Genomic DNA, 27,573 nt, shown 5'->3' with positions numbered 1-27,573 from the left:
CTAGATGTTTCACTGCATGACAGAATGGCGATGTGTTTCCAACATGATGGATGTCCGGCACATAGCTCGCGTGCGGTTAAAGCGGTACTGAATAGCATATTTCATGATAGGTGGATTGATCGTCGAAGCACCATACCATGTCCCGCACGTTCACCGCATCTGACGTCCCCGGATTTCTTTCTGTGGGGAAAGTTGAAGGATATTTGCTATCGTGTTCCACCGACAACGCCTGACAACATGCGTCAGCGCATTGTCAGTGCATGTGCGATCATTACGGAAGGCGAACTACTCATTGTTGAGAGGAATGTCGTTACACGTATTGCCAAATGCATTGAGGTTGACGGACATCATTTTGAGCATATATTGCATTAATGTGGTATTTAGAGGCAATCACGCTGTAACAGCATGCGTTCTCAGAAATGATAAGTTCACAAAGGTACATGTATCACATTGGAACAACCGAAATAAAATGTTCAAACGTACCTACGTTCTGTATCTTAATTTAAAAAACCTACCTGTTACCAACTGTTCGTCTAAAATTGAGCCATGTGTTTGTGACTATTACAGCGCTATCTATTACAAAGCGAAAAAAGTGACCCAACTAAAAAATTCTCATTTCTTTACGTACCACAGGAATATGTAATAAAAAATGGGGGTTTCTATTTAAAAAAACCGCAGTTGACATCCGTTTGAACTATGGCAGCGCCATCTAGCGGGTCAACCAAAGCGCCATCTGGTTTTCCCCTTCAAGCTAGACAAGTTTCGTTCTTTGTAGATTTTTAGTTTCACGCTTATTTCGTGAGATGTTTGGCCCGGTCACGATCAGTGGACCACCCTCTATGTCAGTTGGTTTACTTTCGGAAAAAGTTCCAACGTCATGGTCAAGGATTTTTCTGAAATTTTATGAAAACATTCTCACATGTTTCAGTGAACACTGGGGAAGGTTTATTTTCGCCAATATAGTATTTCCGAGATATTCACTTGTTTGAACCCACAGCGGAACTATATTACGTACATCCTTGAGGTTTCGGCAGATTTTATGCATAATATTTTCGGCAATATTCTGTTGAAAGAAACAAAACTAGGTCATCTTGTACAACATTTTGGGTCCTGTTAATCGAAGTAATAGAAAATTATATCTTGAACAATTTTGATATGGATAATATAAAGCAAAGTCGGCCAAAAAAATAGACGCACGAAAAAATGTAAGTTTAGCTTTTTATATCTCCGCAAGTACTGTTTGGTCACGATAACTTGATAATTTCGCTAGTGCTGCTAGAAGCGGAGAAAATCATCACTACTTGAAAGATATTCATTTGCCTCCGAGCGCTGTGAACGTCATGCTGCTCCTAGACGCGTAACTATTACGAAACTCTATTACGATAGTCTATTCAAAACTACTTTATTACTGACAGCTGCAACGGAAGTGGTAGGGATAACGCTCCTTTAGCAAGGTAGTATACAGAACGGCAGCAGCTCTGAATATCAACAAAAACACTGTCGTAAAAATTAGGAAGGAACTGTTCATTTGCAGAGGATGCAATTCGCCCTCATCTTGACGATTAATATCGCAGAAAGGAACATCCCACACTCTCGAAGTTATTGGTGACATTTAAAGGATCAGGGCTTTTTCAGGGCAATCGAACATCATAATTCACAGTTTTGCGCTACGTAGGATTTCACTACGGACAATTTTGCGGCCGTAAGCTATTGGAAAAGGAGGATATTGCTGCATGCCGATGCCGATTTTTAAGAAAAACATTTAGCATAAATGTTAATGAAGTTGTTTGGTTCGATGGAACGTGGGTTAACTCTGGCCACGTAGGTAATCAGGGCTGGGCAGACAACACGATTAAAGGAACAATTCAGATGCCGTCTGGTAAGTGGGGCAGATTGATTCTACTGCATGCAGCCATCTCGCAAGGTTTCATACCAAACTGTCTCCTTCTCTTTAAATCGAAGAAGACAGGAGATTATCATGAAGATGTGAACCACATTACATTCGCAAAGTGGTTCATAGAAGCTCTAACACCCAACCTAGATAAACCGTCAACAATTGTTTTAGACAATGCCCCATATGATTCAGTTGCTGTTGATACAGCACCTACCATGGCAAAGCGAAAGGAGGAAATGATTAACTGGCTTGAGCGTCGTAACGTAAATGTATCTCATGACCTTAGGAAGGTCGAGCTTACGGGAAAAATAAATTTCCATAAACCGCAATTTCCAAAATATGAAATCGCCGAACTGGCAAAAAAATATGGGCAAACAATCGTCCGGCTCCCACTGTACCACTGCCACTTCAACCCTATAGGGTTGATATGGGTCCAAATTCAAGGTTACGTTGCCAGGAACAACCCATAATTTACGCTTTCCGCAGTAGAAGCACGCACTAAAGAAGCTATTACTCATGTTACCTCTGAACACTGGAAGAAAGCCATCAAACACACACACAACATTATGGAAAGAGCCTGGCAGGATGAAGGTGCTTTGGAGACTTCAGTGGAAGAGATGATTATCTCTTTAAACGACAATAGTGACATCGAAATTTCAAGTGTCTGTAATAGCGACGAGAGTGATGTCAGTGGAGTTTACCATTATCCACCTAGAGATGCAGCACAAACGGATTCAGCTGCACATTTGGAGTGCGCAGTTTGCACTTGTAAGTACTGGCATAGCTAAATTAATTCATACTAAGTTTTGAAATTTTAATATGGCGGCATTATCAGATATTAATTCTAAAGAAAGTACATTTCTAGAATTCAGTCTGTGCATACATGTTGCAATATACAAAATGTATGAAATACATTGGCCGTTTTTGTAGTGTTTTTGTTTCTCACAATAGACGTTGCCCAATTTAAGGTACCAAACAAGCATTATTTTATTTTTTGTTGTGTTGGAAATAAGCATGCATATCAGAAATATATCAGGTATTTACAGATATAGAGATCTGTTGCCTATCGCTACTGTACGCGAGCAGATGATTGCGCGTCATCGACACAACTAAGGTTTGAAACAAATGAAAATTTTATGTTTTCTTGACATTTAATTCGTATAATGTGTACATCTAACTTCAATAACAAGAAACTTTCTCGCATGTCGAAAATTTGATAACGTCTTCGGAAAGTTGTTTCTTGTAAACTGTCGTTTTATTGTCTACATAGACATTTAAAAAATATAAAAATGAAACCATCACATAGTGAAACTATTTCATAACGAATTACAGTCGGCTCAACATTTAAAGATCTAATAGTTAGCGTGTGTGAGCGAGTTGAATGAAACATGAGATTACGCGCGAGTTCCGTGCGGGACTCGGCAATTCCGTTCCTCGCTCACCTGTGCTCTTTCCGAACTGTCAATCCTAAAGCAATTATGAATGCACTTTTTTATAGCAAGTAACTTCTGTAAGCACTTGCTGAGTGCTTCATTAGAACAATAACTTGTTCAAGTTTACTTCTTTAAGTCAGTTGGGCAAGTTTACTTTAGCAACGTGATTCAGGTACTTGTAGCAGTAGTGCAGTCAGTTTTAAAAAACAGAGCAGTCGCCTCTGTTGTTGTATTATTATTAATGAATAAAAATGATTACGAAACACAAAAATAAAAAATAAGACAATGTTAGAGGGGTCCCTATTGATGTTACAAGAAAATACTACTCAATTATCTAAAATCAACGGACTTCATTTGGCTTAAGAACTTTGAGCACGTCGTAATTTGAACATCTCTTGTCAACTGTATAAATAAATATTCGACAACAGGAAACAAAATATCGCCACAGCATCTCTCCAAGAGACTGCCTTTTATTCACTTTTCGATTTTTGCCATCAGTATTTACTACTTTTACCACAAATGCAATGTATTTATGTTTACTAAAAAAAAAAACAGCTCAAATTTAAAAACGTCTGTACTGCCATTTTATTTGCCTTTTTGGTGAAAGAAATTCGTTGTTAAATTCATTTCGTACTTCCCTGACTGGTGGTGCCAATTAGGTTTAGGGTTTCCAATGTTAAATTTGTTTCGGCCCGTCTGTGTTTGTGCCATTCTCTTTTTCGGCACTGATATTTTCGCGCAGGCGCCGGACACACACAACATCTGTAAGTATGAGAAAAACTTGCACGATATGAAAAATTAGGCAAGTACTTGCTGCAAGATGCAACAGACTAGAATGAATTTTGACTCTTAGCGGAGTGTGCGCTGAGCTGAAACATCTGACAAATGAAAGCTGCATACCGGCCCGGGATCGAACATGAGAACCCAGTCTGGCACACAGTTTTAATTTGTCGGAAGTTTCATGCAAGGAATTGTTTACACTAACTTGTGAACTTCTTGAAGTTGACAAAACGAGCGGACACGTCGAAGGAGGGGGGGGGGGGGGGGGGGAGGGGGTGTTTGCAGACAATTCCACCCAATTCAGTGTTTGTATGGATAATGCGCCGCAGGAAGTTAGACAGAACGCGTAATAAATATGATTTCAGGATTACGATGGCAAGAGTGGTCGCGAGACAGTCAACTGAACTGCAACGACTCAATGAGGAACGCTGAACCGCTAGCTAAAATAAAGAAAAACAAATCAGCCGTGAAAGTGTTCGTCGAGTATAAGCTCACTGACAGCAAGGCCACAAAGTAGTCCATTTACCGCCCTGCAACTGCGATCTAAATCCGGCAGATTTGACACGGGCTAAAATATAACACAATTTCAGACAGAACAATGTCACTGGTGATATGTCGAAGGGAAGATTGCAGAATCTTGTTAATGCTGCTTTCCTTTCAATTACTGCACAGGACTGGCAAGATTACTGCAGGAATGTGCATCAGCTAGAGCAAGAGTATTGGACACTAGATGGAATAAAGGAAATGACCATCGACGAAGTTATTATCAATACCACGCCCTCAAGCGATGACAACGACGATCTTGAATCAAATACAAATGACAATGATGATCTTGAATCAAATACAAATGACAGTGATGTTTAGGTAACACCATTTTGACAGTTAAATACACTTTGTAAACATTACTGCTGTGCTGTTCTTAATGAATCAAATATTCAAACAGCTTCCAAAAATCAGTTTTTGACTTTCGGTTCATAGTGTCGTAAGTTGTACATTCATCTACTTTCATTATTCATTATTTTCGATAAATAAATAAATTATAAATAAAACTCTCGAGCGTGAATATGTCAACAGATCAGGTGATTTCCGAACCCTTCAGAAGCGTCACTTAAGCGGGCAATATTTCCGTGAGTGCCGTCTTCAATTTAGTGTTAACAGAACTGTTGCCACGAAAGGAGCTAAAACTGTTACTATAAAAACAAGCAGACATTTAAAAAAATGCAGTAGACTGTTGTTCTTTCATGATATGCTCACGATACTAAACTTAATCCAATGATCATTTTCAAGCGCAAAACAACTTTCTGAAATACCGCCAACTGGATGAGCCTCTAGTATGAAATTATGGATTAACAAAGTGTGGGAGAGAAGGAAAGGTTGTTTATTAAAGAAGAGTTCTCTTCTTGTGCAAGATCAGTCAGTAGTCATTTAAAAAATTCTGTGAACGAGAAACTGAGACTGGGAGTACATAGCTTGCTGTTATTCCAGGAGGACTTACATCGCAACTTCTTGATGTCTCGATAAATAAATCATTTTCAGTGTATAGGAGAGAGGAATGGGACAAATGGGTGATGCATGAAACACGAGTTCACACCGAAGGGAGCTTTAAAACGACTTGTAATCAAAAATGTGTGTCAGTGGATAAAACAGCCGTGGTTTAGAGTGAGAGAAGACATTATTGTCAAATCTTTCAAGAAGTGCGACATAAGTAACGCTCTCGATGGCAGTGAAGACCCTCTTACATATGTAGAGGGCAACGATGACGATGAAGAGGAAGAAGGAGAAATAAGTTCATATGACGATTTTCAGGGATTTTAAAGGAAAACAAGAATTTTTTAGTCTGTCTTTGTAATTTAGTAATAAAAATGGTAAAAATATATTTTTTAAGAAATTGTTTAAATATTAAGGTGGGTCTTATAGTCCATAGCGTCTTATAGTCTGTAAAATACGGCAACAAGTATTAGTAAACACATGGAAATTATCCGTCTCAAATGACTTTTATTAATTTCGTTACTCCTAGTTACATGTTGTTTTTGATGTTGTTGTTGTGGTCTTCAGTCCAGAGACTACTTTGATGCAGTTTTCCATGCTACTCTATCTTTTGAAAGCTTCTTCATCTACCAGCACCTACTGCCACCTACATCCCTCTGAATCTGTTTAGTGTATTCGTCTCTTGGTCTTCCTCTACGATTTTTACCCTCCACGCTGCCGTCCAATACTAAATTGGTGATCCCTTGATGCCTCAGAATATGCCCTACCAAGCGATCGATTCTTCTAGTCACGATGTGCCACAAATTTCTCTTTTTCCCTATTCTATTCAATACCTATTCATTGGTTATGTGATCTACCCATCTAATCTTCAGCATTCTTCTGTAGCACCACATTTCGAAAGCTTCTATTCTCTTCTTGTATAAACTATTTACCGTCCACGTTTCACTTCCATACATGGCTACTCTCCATACAAATACGACTTCCTGATACATAAATCTATATTCGATGTTAACAACTTTCTCTTCTTCAGAAACGCTTTCCTTGCCATTGCAGTCTACATTTTATATCCTCTCTACTTCGACCATCATGAGTTATTTTGCTCCCCAAATAGCAAAACTCATTTACTACTTTAAGCGTCGCATTTCCTAATCTAATTCCCTCAACATCACCCTATTTAATTAGACTACATTCCATTATCCTCGTTTTGCTTTTGTTGATGTTCACCTTATATCCTCCCTTCAAGACACTGTCCATTCCGTTCAGCTGCTCTTCCAGGTCCTTTGCTGTCTCTGACAGAATTACAATGTTATCGGCGAGCCTCAAAGTTTTTATTTCTTCCCCATGGATTTTAATTCCTATTCCAATTTTTTCTTTTATTTCCTAGTTACATTTCCTCCCTCAGTCTGTGTCTCTTCCCAGTAAGAGACATGTTAACCTGCTGAGATAGCTATGCAGTATCGTCTCAAGAAATTGAGCCCCACGTCGTTCTCAGTAGACTCTGCTGGTAATCATCAATGTGATTTTCAGGCAGTTATCCGCACTCGTGTAGCGTCTGATAAGTCTGATAAGCTTTTCCATCTCTTATGACACTTAACATAAACAGGAAGAACACGAAAAGACGCCTATACATTAGAACACTAATACGCAGATATATTTCAAATTGAAACCATTTTTGATTTAGTCATTCTGTTCAGACAAACTACTCATATGATGATAGTTATACAAAACGCTAACATTGCGATCATACAGCAAATATTTAGCACTTTATTCTTAACATATCGACATGTTCTTATACACAGTGAAGATAACCACAGTTTTAACTCGTGTTTCTTGTCGCTGCTCTAGTACTGCCAGGAAATTATAAGCCTCTCCGCTACAAAACTTAAATCTAAGTTCTAGGGGACTAATGACCACAGCAGTTGAGTCCCATAGTGCTCAGAGCCATTTGAACCATTTGAACAAAACTTAAATAAACTATTTCAATAGGCTGCGTGTACAGAAGCTAGCAAAATGACCATGGCATTCTTACTCTTGTTTTCGCAAAATGGGAAGAGTAACAACAGTTCCACGTTTCTGCAGACAAGCTGAAATGACGGTCGCCCGTTGTTCCTGTAGCTAAAAATATACCGACTGTGAGATTGAATATAAATTATTATGGCTTGTGTTAGAAACTAAAATGCATCGTATTATAAACCATAACATTTAGACATACGGACAGAACAAAATTTTCCTGCCATTGCGTTAGGACGATGCTACTCAGCTAGGGTTGCCATAACTAGCTAGGACCTCGCCGGGACTCTGAGAAAGGATTGTAGAAATAAATTTTAGGATTGTAGAAATAAATTTTAAAAAATGTTTAATATACTTTTTATTTAGAACACAATTAAATGGAACCTTTTGTAGCAGAATTAGTTGGTACACTACGGTTGGTGCAACATATTTTTCGCAAGATTTCACTTTTTTCAGCAAGTCTTTTTTTCCCTTTTAAGTATTTATAAAACTTCGTGCAAGTAAGCTTGTAGTTAAATTAGCACTGCAAGACTGGTTCCATAGTCCCTGGCAGCAGTGGATTTCATTCATCAGTCCACTGGGCCGACTCAGCGAAAATATTCCTTCCACAGTGGCGTTGTGAGCGGGAATAGAAAACAAATACCTCGCACATTCTTAGCAGTTGGCATTTGCGTTCAGGGATTTCTGTTTCCTTAAGAAAGTAAATCCATCTTCCTTTCACGGACTGTTTAGACTTCCATTCTTCCTAGTCACTCTTAAAAAGCTCTCCAGATACATATATTTCTGAAAAAAATGTCGCCTGAAATCTTCACACTGTTTTTAGTCAGGTATATAAAAGTGTTTTCAGTCATCACCCAACCTGGGGTTTCAGATAACGTCATCCAGTCAAATACTTGATATTTATTAAAAGAAACAGGCCATTTCTCTATGTAATCAAATGCTATGTTATAGAAAATTATTGTAACCTCCTCAAATTTCGAAATCAAATTAATTATTTCTTGGTTAGGGTTCTCATTCTTTTATTTGTTGCCGCGCGGGATTAGCCGAGCGGTCTCAGGCGCTGCAGTCATGGACTGTGCGGCTGCTGGTTCCGGCGGAGGTTCGAGTCCTCCCTCGGGCATAGGTGTATGTGTTTGTCCTTAGGATAATTTAGGTTAAGTAGTGTGTAAGCTTAGGGACTGATGACCTTAGCAGATAAGTCCCATAGGATTTCACACACATTTGAAGATATTTTTTATTTGTTCAAATTCATCTCGGTGTCGATTAATATAATTCTAATTTCAGCTATCGAGACACTATTCTTCTCAACGCTTTTTAGTTTTGTTTTTCAAACAAAGCCCAATTTGACTGCAGAAACACGAAATAAATTTCAATGATCGGATGACTGAAAAAATCTGAAATTATTTTAGGTGGCCTGTCTTCGGAGTCCACAAATTGTTTTAATGGAATCCAAAGCTTAAGAATTCTCTCAACTGCGGACATTAACGACAGCGATCTTGTTTTTGAGTGTGACAGAAGAGACAACTGATTGACATCAACGTATAGGCAGAACAATTTCAGCTTCTCTGTCCTTACCGTGTATATTGAAAAATAATTAAATATTTTCATGACGATTATTTTAATGTCGACATTTAAGAGTCCAGCAACGCATGATATAGTATTGTGGAGAATATGGACAGGGCATCCAATTCCTTCTACATTTTTTCCTAGTTCTTCTTTGATTTGGTGAAACACACCCCGCTGACCAAGTCTATGAAGCTTTCGAATTTGGTATTGCTACTGTCTCTGCAAAAAGCGATAATTTATCTAATGGAATTTGCAGTTGTCTTAAAGTATCTAGTCAATACTTTGCATTTGTTTCCGACGCTTCATTACTCAGCGAATCACACTTTAACACTTTCTGTTAGATTCCTTCAGTTTCAATAGAGTGTTGAAAACAACTGAACAACTTTCAGCCTTGTGGAACGATGTTTGGCTATGCCGTAAAATGAAACTTTTTGCTGTTGTTATACGTATTAGGACACGGATTGTGGTGCTAGAATATTTTTAACAATCGCGGTAGCTTTGGACTTGGCTGTAGACTACTTTGCGGCACTTCGGAGTTGTGATACAGTGCGGCATTCAGTTTTAAGGTACAGTCAAGAGAACTGACGGATTGATGATGCTTGACAACTCTTGTGCTGTTGTTATTGTTAGTTTTGGAGCAGCTACCTAGGCATTGTTGACTTCAGTCCCGTTTTCTAACCGGATTTGCTTTTCGGGTGCTGTATTGTCATGAAAAGTGTCTAATTTATAAATAAAGACGTCATTCCTATTCAGGAAATAGAAAATATCATCTTTTGACAGCAGAAAACACCTTACTGTTCGTACCAATGTGCGATTCATTTAACATAAGTCAAAATAAAACATATCGGTAGTATTTTCAGCTATCTTCATGTTTGTTGGATGGGATTTACGATGGTTCAAATGGCTCTGAGCACTATGGGACATCTGAAGTCATCAGTCCCCTAGAACTTAGATGTACTTAAACCTAACTAACCTAAGGACATCACACACATCCATGCCCGAGGCAGGATTCGAACCTGCGACCGTAGTGGTCTCGCGGTTCCAGACTGTAGTGCCTAGAAGCGCTGGGCCGGCTACGATCTTAGACACAGCGAACACAAACATACCGGTAACCGTACCGTTCCTCAGTATAATGAATGCCTTTTAGTGCAATATCTTTCGGATACTTGTCATTTTTTGACGCGGTCAATTTACAGGCCACACATGATTGCTTCTATACATTTGTCAGACTCGTTTATAGAAAACAATTTTTTAGTGTTCTTTGATGACTGTTTTACCTCGCTGCTGTAAAAAACATCTTTATCCGATTGCCAATATTAATTACAGACTTGCACGGACCTCGGGGTTGGACAAAAGTACAGAAAGACCACGAGAAATGCATGCTTGGACGTAAATGCAGATGCTGCCGGAGCCTGCAGGCTACTCTGTTGTATTTGACCAATGTCCTCAATATGTTTCAAGTGTCAGTCGAGGTCAGAACAGTGTTCTGTTTAGTTGTGAGTGTGGTATGTCGGAGAAAAGTGAATTCGAATGTGGGCAGAGTGTTGGTGCTCGTGTGGGTGCTTCTGTAACCAAGGTAGTCGAAGTGTTTTGGGTTTCAAGAGGCACCATATCGAAGACTTATACCGCATACAGGGAAAGCGGAAAAACATCATCTGCTATGTCACAACGCAGACGAAAGTGTGTATTGAGTGATAGGGACAAACTGTGCATAGGGGCTTAATTAAAAAGAAAGGACTAATATTAAAGAATAAATACAATAATTGTAGTAGCTGTGTGACCAGTTATGAAGTCTCGTAAAGACAAGGAATTTACATTAACACAATTGATTAATTAAGTTCCCTGCGACTATAAAAGCTTCGAAACAACAAAGCACAAGTGTAAAAGCTACGAAACAACAAAGCACAAGTGTAACTGTTCTGTGTGTGGTAGTGTGACTTAACGTACATGTATCTGGCTCGGTTCTTTCTCAATACGACACAATATTTTAAGCACCATTTACAATGAACTAATTGAAAAAACAGAAATACTATAATTGCACATAGAAACCAGAATTACAAGTATAATAAATTAACACGAGCCAGATGCTTTATTGACTGTACCTGTGAGCAAGAGGGATTGTCATTAAAGAAAACTGTAATACCTTTTTACCTCATTATATATTGACGAAACTATTCCATTACACCAGCATCATAAATCAAAATTCCCTCTCCTTTCTCAAATATACTCTGACAGTTGCAACTTCTTCCATCTATACATTACACCAACCGAACAGCGTCTACTCTCTCGAACAACAGAACAACAACAACTGTCCTCGACATCCCCTGAACTACTACTGCCCAGTGTAGGGGGCGGAGTAATAATCTTTGGCGCAATCTCTGGCGCTGTGACTCAGTATAGCCAGCTTCCAACTGTCATTGAAGAGGCTCTGACGAAAAATGATAGGATGACAGTCGGCAAAAATCACTAAAGAGCTGAATGCCGTACTTCATATCCTGTCAACATCAAAACAGCTCGAAGGGAGCTCGGTATGCTGGAAATCGCAGGGCGAGTTGGAATTCCAAAACCACTCATAAGTGATGCAAATAGCGGTAACAGAAAGACTGTGGAGCAATGGAAGGAAGTCATTTGCTTGGATGAGTCTAATTTCACACAGTTTCCAAATTCCGGCCGAATTCACGTTAGAAGAGTGTAACATAGGGGGTTTCAGTGATTGGACAGCCATATCGCGGTATTCTCTGAGCCCCATTGGTACTCTGGAAAGTCGCATTACTGCCAGGGGTTATGTGACCATCTTGGCTGCTCAGGCCTATCACATGGTACAGAGTTTGTTTCCCAAAAGTGATGCTGTGTTCCAAGACGGCTGAGCCCCTGTTCACACAGCTCGCGTCGTCAAGGACTGGTTTTGTGAGCACGAGGATGAACTGTCGCATCTCCCGTGGCCACCACAGTGACCAGATCTCAATACTGTTGAGCCTTTGTGGTGTCTTTTGGAGAGAAGGGTGCTTAATCACTATCCACCACCACTATCGTTACATGAACTTCGCACTGTTTTTGCAGGAAAAAATGGTATAAAATTCCCTTGGAAACCATACAGGAGCTATATTTATCAATTGTGAGATGACTGGAAGCTGTTTTGAATACCGACGGTTTTCCTACGCCGTTTTTGGCACGGCAGTATGTTGTGAGTTTGGTGTATCCATATTTTTGTCCACCCCCTGTAACTGTTGCTTGAATGCTGCTGATGATATACAGAAATATACGTTACTCTAAATACAGCAGGTTTAGAATCTTCCTGGCAGATTAAAACTGTGTGTCGGACCGAGATTCGAACTCGGGACCTTTGCCTTTCGCGGGCAAGTGCTCTACCGACTGAGCGACCCAAGCACGACTCACACCCCCTCCTCACAGATTTAATCCTGCCAGTACCTAGCATCCTACCTTACAAACTTCACAGAAGCTCTCCTGCGAACCTTGCAAAACTAGCACTCCTGGAAGAAAGGATATTGCGGAGACATGGCTAAGCCACGGCCTGGGGGATGTTTCTTGAATGAGCGCTTCTGGTAGAGCATTCGCTCGCGAAAGGCAAAGGTCCCAAGTTCGAGTCTCGGTCCGGCACACAGTTCTAATCTGCCAGGAAGTTTCATATCAGCGCACACTCCGCTGTAGAGTGAAAGTTTCATTCTACAGCAGGTTAAGATCGTTTAAGATCCGATGGCACAGACTCAGAGACCTCCAAGAAACGTGAGCTGGAAGCAAACCTTAATGACTTGGTCGGCAAATTCCTCGAGCCGGCCGCCGTTCATGACGACGAGGTGCAGCACGTTGCGGTGGTTGACGTCCTTGAGGTGTATGTTGGCGCCCAGCCGGATGAGGCTGTGCACGGTCCGCCAGCCGCCGCGGGAGGCGGCCAGCAGCAGCGGCGACCGGCGCTCCTTGTCCAGCGCGTTTATGTCTGCTCCCTGCAACAGGCGGGCTCCCATTTATAAACCGCTTATCCCACTCAAGAAATTCAGTCTTATTTTATAAAGTACTGTGTCTCTTGTACAGGGAGTATAACAGGAAAGGAGCAAAAACGTTCAATGCCGTGCATCAAAATTATGATCGCTGCTACTGTATTACGATGCACTGTCTGAAGATGAAACTGTGAGCGTATTCATTCACAACGTCAAAATGTGAGAAACTGCATAATTCAATATCATCTAATAAGTTGGAGCACTTCATTCCATTATGATTTCTTAAAATCAATAACTGGTTGGGTTGGATTGTTTGTGGGAGGAGACCAGACAGCGAGGTCATCAGTGTCATCGGATTAGGGAAAGATGGGGAAGGAAATCGGCCGTGCCCTTTCAAAGGAACCATCCCGGCATTTGCCTGGAGCGACTTGGGAAATCATGGAAAACCTAAATCAGGACGGCCGGACGCGGGACATTACCTGGGGTACGTAGTGTTCTGAAGAAGGAAATGTTTCGCAGCCTTATAAATTTCTCTGTGACAAATTTCCGCATTTTTGCACATTGTCCAGAAGAGTATAAACCTGCCTAGAAAAATGGACGTTACATTCCGTTTGATTTGCCAAATGTTTGGCTTTCAACAGGTCATCGAACAGAGGAGGTTATATAAATATTGAAATACAGAGTGTTTCAAATCTTCTGGGTCAAATTGAAATCGGTGACAGTGGGTCCACAGCCGATTATATTGGGACAGAACGAATGGTCGGAAATCCACATTTATTGTGTTATGAACACACACAGTGCATACCGCATAACAACAGCGTAGCTCATAGTAATTGTTCAAAGTGACGACCGCCAGTTTCAGTGCATAAACATGGCAACGGCGCATGAAGTTCTGCAGAATCCTCTCAAAGATCCCTGGTGTCTGTTGTACCAGGAGACAAGTAGCTTGGACCCTAGCAAGTAGGTCTTCAACAGGTTTTACGGGACGAAATAAATCTCGGGTGAATAGCCTGGTGTGGGTGCGCATAGGTCACAATATTTCGGCAATCGACCACGTTGCCATCATCAGGTGCGCTGATATACTGACCGGCGGTGGGCCGGCGCAAGGTATATATAGGACAATGCCCCTCTCGCTCCTCCCTCAGGCGCTTCCTATGAGTCGGTGCGGTCCGTGCCCCGAGCGCGGTCCAGGTGCAGCTTCCGTTCTCTCACCGTCTCGGCGCTGTGTCCTGGGTCTTCTCGTTTAGGAGGGTCTGCCGGCACCGCTCTCGTTATTCTTCCCTCCCCCGAAGTCGGTACATTCTGGGAAATATCCTTTTTATTCTTAATCTGGGTGATCGTGGGTTCCCACGCCTTGCTAAGGATGTAACCGCTGTCACAATTCAGTTGTGGCTCCCTTACTCTGATATCTATGGCTTCTTTGATGTCACAGTCCCAGTGTTTGGAAGTCTGTGTCAGGACTTTGGTTTGCATCCATGCTGTGTAGTTCCGACAGGCAATGCTCAGCGATTGCCGACTTATGGGCTGTTGCATTCTAGTGTGCCGTTGATGTTCTCTGCAGCGGTCCGCAGTGGTAAGAATGGTCTGACCTACGTATACACTCCCACACTGGCAAGGTATCTGATAAACCCCTCATTTACGTGGACGAAGGTTGTCCTTGACACTACCAAGAAGGCTCTTGGTTTTGCTTGGAGGACGGAAGATGGTTTTCACTTGGTGTTTACGTAAAATGCGTCAAATTTTTCCGGATAAGGCCCCACAAAACGGAATAATAGCCAAGGCCGCCTCCTCCTGAGGTTCATCCTCAGTTTCCGCCTGTGCTGCAGGTGTGGGATGTAGAGCCTTCCGAATCTGCCCTTCCTTGTAACCGTTCCTCCGAAACACGGTCTTCAGATGGTCCAATTCTTGTTGGAGACTGACCCTGTCGGAGGCGGTGTGAGCTCTGTGTACAAGCGTTTTGAGCACGCCATTCTTTTGTGCCGGGTGGTGGCAGCTATCCGCATGTAGGTACAAATCGGTGTGCGTCTTTTTCCTATACACGCTGTGGCCTAAAGTGCCGTCAGCTCGTCTTCTAATCAAAACATCTTGGAAAGGAAGCAATCCATCCGTTTCGATATCCATGGTGAACTTAATATTCACGTGTCTGGAGTTGAGATGTGTGAGGAAGTCTACCAGTTTATCTCTTCCATGTGGCCAGATAACGAAGGTATCGTCCACATATCTAAAGAAACAGATGGGTTTTAGATGTGCTCATTCACGGGTTTCCTCCTCGAAATATTCCATGTACATATTTGCGACAACGGGTGAAGAATCACAGGTTTCATACACCAGCATCTTGACTTAACCCCAGAGGAAAAAGTCCAGAGTAATGAGATCTGACTATCGCGCTGGCCATGGGACTGGACTTCCACTTCCAGTCCAACGATGATGGTTCATGTTGTTCAGGTGTCTGCAGACATTAATATTGGAGTGGGCTGGTGCACTGTTATGTTGAAACCACATCCTATTGCGAATAAAAACGGGCATAGTCTTCAAGATATGTAGCAGCACATCTCGCAGGAACAGCAGGTAACGTGGACCAGTCAAAGCGGAAGAGGGAGAAGTAGCAAATAAGGTCCTATTAGGTGATCTTGGACAATGCCTGTCCATACGTTGACAGAGAATTGTTGCTGGTGGCGACCGATGTCAGCGGCGTGGGGTTTGTCCTCATTCCAGACATATCTGCTGAGGCTGATGAAAACACCATCACAGGTGAGTGAGGCCTCTTCCCTGAATAATGGAAACTCTACGAAGTTCGGCACTACAGCACTACGGTGGACAATACGTTGAAAGAAATGAATGCGGGGCTCAAAATCCGTTGGTCCATGTGTTTGCACACACTCTATGTAATAGGGGTGTAAAACCTGTTCCAACTGTACTCCTCACACTACATCCTTCGAAGTGTGGGTTTCACAGCCAATTTTACGGGAGATTATTGATGGTTTGTCGGCCACACGATCCAACATCATCTCCTCAAAGCCTGGTGCTCGGACATGTCCCTGGTCGGAACCTCGGCTGACACTCTGTGGCGTGAGCGATCCCGTCCCTCGTCATTCGGTATCCAGTTAGGATGACCCCCGCTGGGAAAGCGTTCTCTGTACACTCGTGCTGCTTTATGGACACTACATCCTACACTGTCTTACATTAAATGTATGTCTGATAACTCTCGCCGGCCGAAGTGGCCGAGCGGTTCTAGGCGCTTCAGTCCGGAACCGCGCTGCTGGTCGCAGGTTTGAATCCTGCCTCGGGCATGGATGTGTGTTATTCCTTAGGTTAGTTACGTTTAAGTAGTTCTAAATCTAGCGGACTGATGACCTCAGATGTTAAGTCCCATAATGCTTGGAGCCATTTTAACCATTTGATAACTTTCGTGACGACTAACGTTCCATCTTCGACTACGCGACATGCACTGTACACTGCAACACACCTCACCATCGACGTATCACAACCTGTCTGATGCAATGGACAACTGACACCGGGATAGTGGTCTGCGTGCGGCACAGGTTAATGCGTTGGCGTGATGCTTGCGTTCGTCACACAACACAGGTGCCGTGAGCTAAGTTGTGTACAGTGTGACTGTCTCGCCGTAAGAGGTGTACGCTGTTTATCACCTGTTGCCAGTCCAAGTGTACAGCCGGTAGCCAGGATCCTGGCGAAATTGCGCCAATTAAGCATGCGTCTTTGCATTACATGCACTGAGACTAGCGGTCGTCGCTTCGAACAATTTCTGAGTAACGTTATTGTTATGTTGTGTACTTTGCGTATATCTGTAACACAATAAATATGCATTTCTGACCATTGGTTCCCTATCTCAATATGATCAGTTGAAGATCCACTATCGTCTGTTTGAGATTGATCCAAACCTTTGAGACAACCTGTATGTGTATTACAGTCCGCCTCCGTAGTGCAGCAGTAGCGTTACCTCCTATAGCGTTACATCCTACTACGTAAAGGGGCCCGGGTTCGATTCCCGCCAGGGGAGTGGGTGTCGTGTGTCCTTCATTATTATTGACACGCAACTCGCCGAAGTGGCGTCAACTAAATAGACTTGCAATACGGAGGCCGAACCCCGAAGAGGATATCCCGGCCAATAAATGCCATACGATCATTTCTTTTTTGTGTGTTACAAAGCACTACCTATTTGCACATGAGATTTAAATGGCTGTAGGTGTTATGAGAGAAAAGCACAAGGGACTACTTTCGTCGTACCAACGCGTGACATTGATTAGTTGAGACATTCATTCATAGGTACATCAATCACGTCGCGTGGATCCACCGAGAAAGAGAGCCTGTACAAGCATAAGATATGCGCAACAAAGATAAGTAAGTATTATGTACATCACACTAACAATTAACTATGGATGTCTTCTCTAAACTATTTGCTCTTACTTAGATTAAACACAACACAGTAAAGTCAACAGAAATGGTGCTAGACTGAAAGCGGATGCTGTTTTCTCAGATTACGTATTTACATAATACTGGTTATAAAAGACTATCATACACAGTTGTTTGGTAGATGGGGGTACGATTGTACGATACGTTTCGCTGATGGCACTGCAAATCACTGAGGGCAGTAGCGCTGAATCAAAATATTGCGCTAACAGTCGAGAAGGGTTAGCCTGCACAGTCCTCTCCTGGGATAAATATAAATATATCCAAGGCCAAGTAACTGTAGTCTTTCCCGTTAATTAGCTGGTTCTCTGGTTCAATGTTAACGGGCCACTTTTCCTCAAAAGAAAAACGGTCCCTCTGGTGAACGTATACCACTGGCCATTAAAAGTGCAACACCGTTAAGGAGGGACGTTTAGGACATTGAAAATGTCAATTTTCAATTTAATTTTTGTTTACTAGCAGAACTCATGGACAACAGTTTCCTAAGGTTTAAATGATCAAATTGCCTCCAGAGTGCCTGAAAAATAATTAAGTGTGTGACGTGACCTTCCTGGCAGCTCACTTTTTTGAACAACACATAAGTACTAGTTCGGTCAACAACGATTCCATCGATTACGTTCAAGCAAACTTGAACGGGATACATCTAGAGGACTGTGATATATACACTTTAGTTTTACATCTCATATGTGACTCCTTTCTGTGTCTTAGAAACAATAACAAACCAGCTGGGCACAACAGCCTCACAAAGAAGATGATACCCACTCTTCCAGTGTGTTACAGCAAGATCAGACGGAACCTGTCCAGTGTAATCGAAATGAGAAGTGCAGCAAGGGCTGCATATTTCCACATGGTGTCAACAGATGAAGATCCCATTCATCATCTGTACCACGTTAGCTGGTGTAAATATCTGCAGGATCAGAGGGATAACAGCTCATACATTCACAAGGAGAGGCTTGCAAACTGTAACCTCTATGTTATTAAGCCCACTGCTGCAGTTGTCAGTATGGAACTTACGATGCAGTTATTGTATTTGAAGATGGGAACGAAGGGAGGAGGAAGGTATTAGAGACATCTTGAGAAAAATATATTTACAGCGCCTCTCTGCAGCTGGAGAGACAGCTGAACACTTGGCAAAGAAAAGAACTGAGAAAGCAAGAAGCCTTCATGGGAAAGTGGACCATGCGTGCAAATCTGGGGCCTTCCGAAGAAGTGACATAAGAAAAAACTTTAGGCTTAACTTTAAATTGCATTTCCTGAAAATTGTGTGTTTATTTACCTTTTTCTCAAAATCTATGAAGGCTGGAATTATGAAATTTGGTGAACTTATTTCTGTAAACCCGATAAATATTGGTTCAAGAGTAAATTTTGAAATCACGAATATAACTGAGATATGGGGCAAAGTTCTTGGAATTTTGTATGAATTTTATATTATACTTGCAGAATTATAATTAAAAATTATTCAAATTCTCTTACTTGATATATTCAAGAAAACCTCGTGAGAGAAACTTCCTGTATACAAAGAAATCAAACAGAGAAAATTTTGTAGAAATCTCTTGAATGTTTTCTGAGTAGAGGTTACATAAATTATGTTTGGAAAGTAAGATTTTTAAATTCCGTAAAAAATTTAAATTTGCAAGAATTTAACAGTAAATGTGTTAACTTCATGTAAAGCATGATACGAAATTTCATTGACGTATCTTCAAAATTGTGGGTTTGGTGCATCTTTTAAATAGCATATGTTTTCATGAACGTCCACACTTAAGTGTACTACATGCCGGGACGTAGAAATCAATTAGCAATACTGTGCAATTCCCTCGTTGACTCGACAAAAAAATCAAGAAATCAGCTTTGAAGTTCGGAAGATTTCCAAGTTCTGTTAAATAGCGAACAATTCCTACACATCAGCGTAGTCAATAAAAGTACGCAGGGAAAAAAGTGTGTAACGAAGACTTTTTTACTTTTATGTAAATTCCAAATATAATAGCAAATACTGAACTACAATTTATAAATAAAATTACTTTTTTATTTTAAATTACTGGCCGTATGAAAATAAATCAAAGTTTGATATCAAGTACAGTGAATGAGTAACAACGATCGGGTCGCAAAAAGGACCGGTCAATATTGAATTTCTTCCCAAGGATGAAAGAGTTTGCCCGCCTGTAAAGGCGACCTGTGGAGCAGAAGGGACTGTGAGCAAGGTAACCATTGTTGGGGCTATACACAGGAGTGGCAGCACAAGTCGACTATTCAGACCAGTCCCTGTTCTGAGTTCAGCATCACGATGGGCATATGCCCATGTGTGAAGACACCGTGCAGAACGAAAGTTGCCACACTGCAGCGCCATCTTCATCGTCGTGGTGTTATGGGGAGCCATTGTATACACAAAATAATCACCCTGGTTCGCACCATGGAGTATACATATTTATGGAATGAGCATTAGGATGCGCTGAACGAGAATGCAATCCGCTACATTTCCTGCAGCTCAAGTCAAGTGATTTTGGGACGGTGCGTTTTAGCCCTTACAGGTCTTAGCGTATTTTGAGTGTTATTACTTCGCTGTTACGGATAGATTACCTCCAGAAGTACCGTTATACTTTGTATACGTGTTTTACAGGCGTCTTAACAATTTGATACCAGGAACTGAAGATGGCTAAAAGATGTAAAGAACAATAGTCTTGTGCCTTTTCGCCACAGTATTCATTCTACTTTATCTACGTTTTTCGGTAAACTTTATAAGAAGTGACAGTTAACAATATTTTTTTACGTTTCCGATTACACTTATTCACACTGTCGAATCTCTGTTCTAATTATTTACTTTACAATGACACTTTTTAGGAAACACATGCTGAAACATTTGCATACACGCAATAGTTTGAGAACCTGCATAAATTGGAAGAAATTAATCGGACTGCCAGACTGCCATGTATACATTTTGTTTGTGTATGAACATAGCACCAGTATGTCCCTGACTAGCAGTTTACGCAAACACACTTGCAAATTCATCTAGCGCTTGTCACGTAAACATATGGCTCTAAAATCGCAGAAATTATCTTTATAATAGAAGACTTGATAATACCGTGTCTCAATATCTTTCAACATATAAAGTTCCTCATATCAATATGGCATTTGTAAAGAAAAGTAGCTGGTCTTTCTCTCACATACTTCTCTGTACATCCGTTTCAACGACAATACAGCACCATAGCTGTTACTAAAACTCAAACGATCAGAAATGTATATAAAAGAGAGCCAATACTCTATTACTGCAAATTGTAGACAAACAGCGTCGTCCCAAAATCACACGACTAAGATAATTTGACGTTGAGAACAAGCGCAATAGACTAAGCTCACACCATACGTATACATACTCTATGGCTCGTACAGTCAGCAATTTGGACCGCATGTGTTGCACTTCTGGCGTTACCGGTGGCCGCTCCCTGTCTCCGACGTTTCCCATGGCATTGACAGAACTGGTGATTCACAGGTAGCGAGGCGGCCACTAACAACATTTGTAGCGATCCTTAGTTTGAAACCCACTGTCGATGCATTGTGTCGCTCAAAGATGCGTAACAGACCGCAATGACCACCTGCAAATCGTCTGAAGCGTGTGCTAAACAGCGAGAGATTTCCAACGAGAATTACATTTCGTGGAGAGCAAATAAGAAAATTCAAGTTTTGCGATGACACTGCAGTTCTGTCAGAGACGGCAAAGGATTCGAAGAGCATTTGAACGGAATAAATAGTGTCGTGAATAGAGATTATACGACAAACACTAAGAAAAAAGCGCGGAGTACCGCAGTTGTTAGCTCGCTGGACTTGCATTTGGGAGGACGACGGTTCAAACCCGCGTCCGCCCATCTTGATTTAGATCTTCCGTCATTATCCTAAATCGCTTGAGGAAAATGATGGGATACTTCCTACAAAAGGATACGGCTGCTTTCCCTCTCCATCCTTCCTTAATTGGAACTTGTGCTTCGTCGCTAATGACCTCGTTGTCGACGGAATGTTAAACATTAATCTCTTAATTTTTCCTCTCTAACAAAAGTAAAATGAGGGGAATGGATTGTAGTAGAATTAATGTCAGGCGATGCAGAGGAGAAGAAATGAGACACTAAAAGTAGTGGACGAGTTTCGCTATTTTGGCAGCAATATAAGTAATGACGGCCGAAGTAGAGAGGATATAAAATGTAGACAAACAACGATAAAAATATAGTGTCGGAGAAAAGGCTGTTTTTTACGTAGAAAATAAATTCACTGCTAGGAAATCTTTCCTGTAAGTGAAAAGTGAATGATGCGCAGCTTAGACAAAAAGAGAATGGGGTGCTACGGCAGAACGCCGAAGATTAGGTTGGTGGATCGCGTGTCTAATGAGGAGACGCTGAATCTAAATGGCGAATATTTTGTACTGTAATAATGAGTATTGTATTTTAAGTATTTGTTTTCAAGTATTGTAGCAGAGTTTAGTTTCTCGAATGAATACGCTCAAAACTTAGCGGCTGCTGATGTACATTCTGGAGTCAATAAGCTTTAAATTTTCCCCGTTCTTCTCGTTTTATCGGATGGAATCTGATGGTTGCGCCACATGTTAATACAAATTAAGAACTTCGGCAGCAGAGGCAGGTTCCTTCATGACAACAGATTGTAGTCTAAGAAGCCACACAGATCTCTTAGTCGAAACCATAAAGCCTGGCCAACTATTCATTCTCATATGTGTTAGCTGTGACTGATATGAGGTTTTTGCATGGCTGGAAGTAAACCAGAAAACAAAAATCGTTCATGAATAACGAGAATGAAGCAAGACTGCTTATCATGAAACCTAGGCAAATTTCAACTGCAGAAACATACTTTCGTTCAAAATGATTTGTCAGGGCACCTTTGATTTCATATATTAGATAACAGTGAAAAATAAGAGTGATGTAAGAGAAATATATACTGATGAGCAAAAAATTATGACCTCGTGCTTAACAGCGAATTGATCCAACTTTGAAACGCAACGCAGCAGTGAGTGTGCGTGACATGGATTTAACAAGTCCTTGATAGTTATCCGTTGGTATGTGGCACAACAGCAGAAAAAATTCCTGTATATGGGCAGGCAATTTGTCGAGACGGACTGGCGCCGTATAGCTTGACAGAAGTGTTCCATAGGGTTCAGATTAGGCGCATTCGGTAGCGAAAATATTAACTCCTGAGTTCACTATCCGGCTCCTCAACCAGCTTAGCACGATTATGACCTTATAAAATGGATAATTAAACTGTTGGAAAATGTCATAGTCGTCTGGGAAAACATCAAGCCTGGAGAGATGCAGGTAGATCCGCAATAATGTTCAGATTCCGCAGCTGCCATGGCGCTTTCTATTACTACCATGGATCCCATGGATGTCCAGCTGAATATCATCCATAGCATAATTCTCCCTCCCACTGGCCTGCAATTGTGGTGAGGTTAATCCTACGAGCCTATCCTGCTTTACAGATTGAAAGGTCTCCGATCTCCAGGATCTGTGTCGAGTTGTGGACACACAATTTGTTTGTTTCCTTTATTGTATTTCGATCTCCCCCCCTCCCTTGATGGGGGTAAAAAAGGTGATAAAACGGTGTCATTGTAAAAAATTGTAAAATGGCGGAAAGTTGTGGAATTAAAAAAATAAAAACATGGCATTGACGATGCAGATGAAGACACACAGTAAGTAGACAGCCACGATTAAAAAAACACGATGACAGTCTGTTTTCTGTTCGCACAAGACAAAAAACACAATTAGCGACAGTATGGTGGCTGTTCACAACACTGACAGGGGGCGCACAACACTGAACATTCACTTAAAACAGCACTAATTGAAACGACACGGTGGCAGATGGGGGCGAGGGGAGGACCCGGACCAGTGAGGGGAAAAAAGGGGGGGCAAGTGAGGAAAACAATGGTGGAGCCGATGGAGGAAAGAGGACATAGAAAAAAGAGGGAGCAGTGTGGATGCGAGAAGGAGTGGGGAAGGCAGTGGAGGGGAAAGCAAAAGAACTAAGGGGAGAGAAGGGAGTCAGAGAGAGGGTAGGCAGGGAAAAAACAGGGTGGGAGGGGGCAGAGGGAGCCAGCGAAAAGTACAGAGGAAGGGAGGGGGAGGTGAAGATCAGAGTTGATAGAAGGGATAAATGGAGGGAGAGAGGGCATCATCTTGGAGGGGGAGTTTATGGAAGCCACCATGGGAAAGGCAATGAAGGATGTAGAGGTGAATGGTAGGGGGGACCCAACGGTGAAGGCGCAGCAGAGGGTGGGGATTGGAGAGGAGAGGAACAACCAGGGGATGATGGGGATCAAGGTGGTGGTAGGTATAGAGAACGCGGATATGTTCGAGGAAAAGGAGCAGATGGGGTAAAGGAATCACGTCATAGAGCATCCGCAATCCGCACGGGGACGGGAGGTCTATATGCAAGGCGAACCGATGTGCTTGAGGATCTGGAGGGACTTACAGATTTTTTTTTTTTGGGGGGGGGGCGGATATCCAGAAGTGACTGATGTAACAGAGAATGGAATGGAGTAAGGATTTGTCGGTATGGAGGATGGTAAAGGGGTTCAACCCTCACGTCCAGTCAGAGAGGAGTTTAAGGAGCCAGAGGCAGTTGTGGGCTTTGGATTGGATAGAGCGGAGATGAGGGACGGTCAATGGTGATGGTGGGGGAGAGGCAGACAGGACGGGCGCAGATGGTAAGGGAAAAGTCAAGGAGCCAGAAGGAGCGAGTGGTCATGACCAACGATGATTGGGTGGGTCTTGAAAGGACAAGGTGAGTCTGGAGAAGGCATCGGGACCATTGAAGGGTACGAGCGAGGGCAAGGAAGGCAGTGTCATCGGCCCACAGAGGGGTAGAAGGTGCGGGAATCGGCGTTGTGGATGTGTTTTAAAATGGAATGATCATATAAAGTTGATCGTCGGTAAAGCAGATGCCAGACTGAGATTCATTGGAAGAATCCTAAGGAAATGCAATCCGACAACAAAGGAAGTAGGTTACAGTACGCTTGTTCGCCCAATGCTTGAATACTGCTCAGCAGTGTGGGATCCGCACCAGGTAGGGTTGATAGAAGAGATAGAGAAGATCCAACGGAGAGCAGCGCGCTTCGTTACAGGATCATTTAGTAATTGCGAAAGCGTTACGGAGGTGATAGATAAACTCCAGTGGAAGACTCTGCAGGAGAGACGCTCAGTAGCTCGGTACGGGCTTTTGTTGAAGTTTCGAGAACATACCTTCACCGAAGAGTCAAGCAGTATATTGCTCCCTCCTACGTATATCTCGCGAAGAGACCATGAGGATAAAATCAGAGAGATTAGAGCCCACACAGAAGCATACCGACAATCCTTCTTTCCACGTACAATACGAGACTGGAATAGAAGGGAGAACCGATAGAGGTACTCAGGGTACCCTCCGCCACACACCGTCAGGTGGCTTGCGGAGTACGGATGTAGATGTAGATGTAGAGGCGCGGCGGGAGAAAAAGGAGGCAATCAGACAGACATAGTTGGTAGGAAGGGCGTGGGTCTGGAGTTTAAACAGGAGACCGGGATGGACACTCAATTCGTAGTTTCACCATCCTTCAACCACTTTCATATATGTTCACGACAGTAACAAGCGAACAGCCAACGAGCTTCGTCGTTTACGAGATTCTCGTGCCCAGATTCCGGGCCATAATAGTTGCACTGTGTCAAAGTCGCTTTTGTCAGTGTGTTTCCCCGTTTTCTGACCCTATCGTCGCTGTAATAATTCCCTATCCTTCTCTGCTCAGCTTATATACTTTCCTTACAGCGTCGCATGCCCACAGCGCCTCTAGGTGACAACCAGTCTCGCGGTTGGCATGGTCGTAGTGATTTAGCTCTTTATTGTGTAAAATGTCACATGTTTTCGTAAGCCCTATACGTGGAACGGTTCAATAATATTGCGTCTTCAATGAATGATTCAGGTGTTCAGGCTTACGGACATCCTGTAACGATACCAGAGGTACACACGAGCAAAAAAAGAACTCATATATTAGCCTAGACGGGAGAATTGTGGCAACTTCGTTGAATAATCAGAAGGTACGAGTTATAAATATATGGTTGATAAGTGCAACACTTACATTTTTAAGTTAATTTCGAGCAATAATTCGCAGAAGACACAGGTCGGTAATAATTAAAGTTTCGCAAGTTGAGAGGGCCTCCGTGAAAAACGAATGATCGTGGGACAATGGAACTTCACGAAAACATTTTTAAGGACACGCGGTAGAGAAATAATGGCTAAATCATTGAAAGAAACACATTTTGATTTCGACATCAGAGGGTAACATTTGTTAATTGCGTACCATGTTTACGTTTCAGGTGACAAACGCTGTACAGTGCGATGACCATATGCGTCCATGACAGCCTGGAATCGCACTAGAGATCGCTCTACTGCTTCCCGAAACAACGGTGGACCATGGAACGTTCAGCTGCCGTGAAACAGCTCGCTCACTGCGTCCAGCATTCTCAGCCGCGACAACTGTAACGTCCTCAACAATTTGTGGTGCAATTGGCCGTCGGTCTCTCCCAGTAGCAATTCCCAAACCGACAGGTAATTCGAATTTCCGAATCATGTTCTCCAACCCTAATGCGGAAAGAGGACCGCTCCGTATGCCTTTAATGAGTCAATGCTCGCAAAGAGCAGAAGCACATTTGCTACTGCTTTGATAGAAGAACTTCCCGAGTAAAGGCCTGCCCACCTTGCCTATAACCATTTTGACTGTCTGCAACTGTAATGCACACTGATACTTGTGTTTCAACCGTCCAGTTCCGGCGCCTAACGGCAAGTCACGTCACCAACACCATTAACAACGGAAATGCTGCAGCGCACAGTCTGATCATCTTTGCTGCAAAGTACATACGGTACATAGTTTTCTGTCTACGCTGCCTCAAGTAGCGAAAGTTAAATCATAACCACCATGTATGTCAACTAGGAAGAGATTTTATTGATACATACTTCGCCAACAAGGTACTCGACTATTTCTGGATGGTCGAACATGGCGGCGCAATGTAGGGGAGTCATCTTCTGGACGTCGCAGGAGGCCAGACACTGCTGCTTCTCGTTGGGCTGCATTCGGAACATCAGTTTCACGATGTCAGTTGCCCCTTGTGCGCACGCCAGGTGAACAGGCGTTGACAGATCGTGCTGCTGAGTCGAAATTTTGGCACCAGATTTGAGGCACAATTCCACAGCCTGAAACAGAAACGCGATCTTAATTTTACAAAAAGAAAATACTAAGCTGTATCTAGCAAATATTGTCTTCTATTGTAGTGAATACACGCCATGCAGGTGTTATAGAGGCCTAATGATTGACTGTGAGTATTGTGTAACGGGACGAGACAAGCACAGCTTTCGCAATGTACGAAACGTGCTGTGCACGGGATATTTCACTTTATGATTCTTCTGGATTTTCGGTTTATTACACATGGTGGCACATCCTTTTGGTTCTGAGATTGCCGCCTAATATTCAAACAGTAGTTGTATTGTTGTAGAACTGCTAGTTTGAAATTCTGAAGACTCACTGAAAGAGGTATTACTAAAACAACTAGAAAGCGACACTATGGCACACCACGTTGGAGAACCGCGTGAATATGGAAGCATGCTCGGTTTAATAATTTTAACAGATATATGAGTAAATAATAGCAAATTTTAATATTAGCTGTAGCTACGATCTGGGCCCGAGATTTCACGCAACATTGGACTGAAATAGAGAAATTACACTGATTCTGAAATAATTTTTCAGTATTTACAGATAACAGTTGATCCATAATTTGACATTTCCACATTGGTCTGAATAAAAAATCATTACATTCAGTTTATACGAGTGATTCACACTTACTGAAGTCAGAAGAGGTGGTGTATGCTTCCACATAGCACCGCTCCATTAAATGCTGTAAAGGATGTTTTCACTGATATTTCGAAAGATATTTTAGCCTTTAGTTTGATGATTTGTTGTGTGAGTGCGTGGAAAGAAAGAAATTTTGCCCATGGTGCGTTTTGTGTG

The 27,573-nt window shown here is 42.1% G+C and overlaps 1 protein-coding gene across 1 annotated transcript in view; it reads right to left on the bottom strand.

Moving 5' to 3' along the window:
• The window catches only part of LOC126272881 (transient receptor potential cation channel subfamily A member 1), a 217,185-nt gene that overhangs the window by 165,685 nt on the left and 23,927 nt on the right, over positions 1-27,573 (bottom strand). The window contains exons 6-7 of the mRNA XM_049976161.1: positions 26,526-26,762; positions 12,933-13,133 (exon numbers count right to left, since the gene is read on the bottom strand). Of these exons, the coding sequence (XP_049832118.1) occupies positions 12,933-13,133; positions 26,526-26,762 (438 nt within the window). The remainder of the gene's footprint in view (positions 1-12,932; positions 13,134-26,525; positions 26,763-27,573) is intronic.

Source organism: Schistocerca gregaria, chromosome 1 (genome assembly GCF_023897955.1).
Source record: "Schistocerca gregaria isolate iqSchGreg1 chromosome 1, iqSchGreg1.2, whole genome shotgun sequence".
Classification (NCBI taxonomy): Eukaryota; Metazoa; Arthropoda; class Insecta; order Orthoptera; family Acrididae; genus Schistocerca; species Schistocerca gregaria.
Note: the sequence above shows the minus strand (reverse complement) of the source record. Positions and strands in the feature narration are given on the sequence as shown.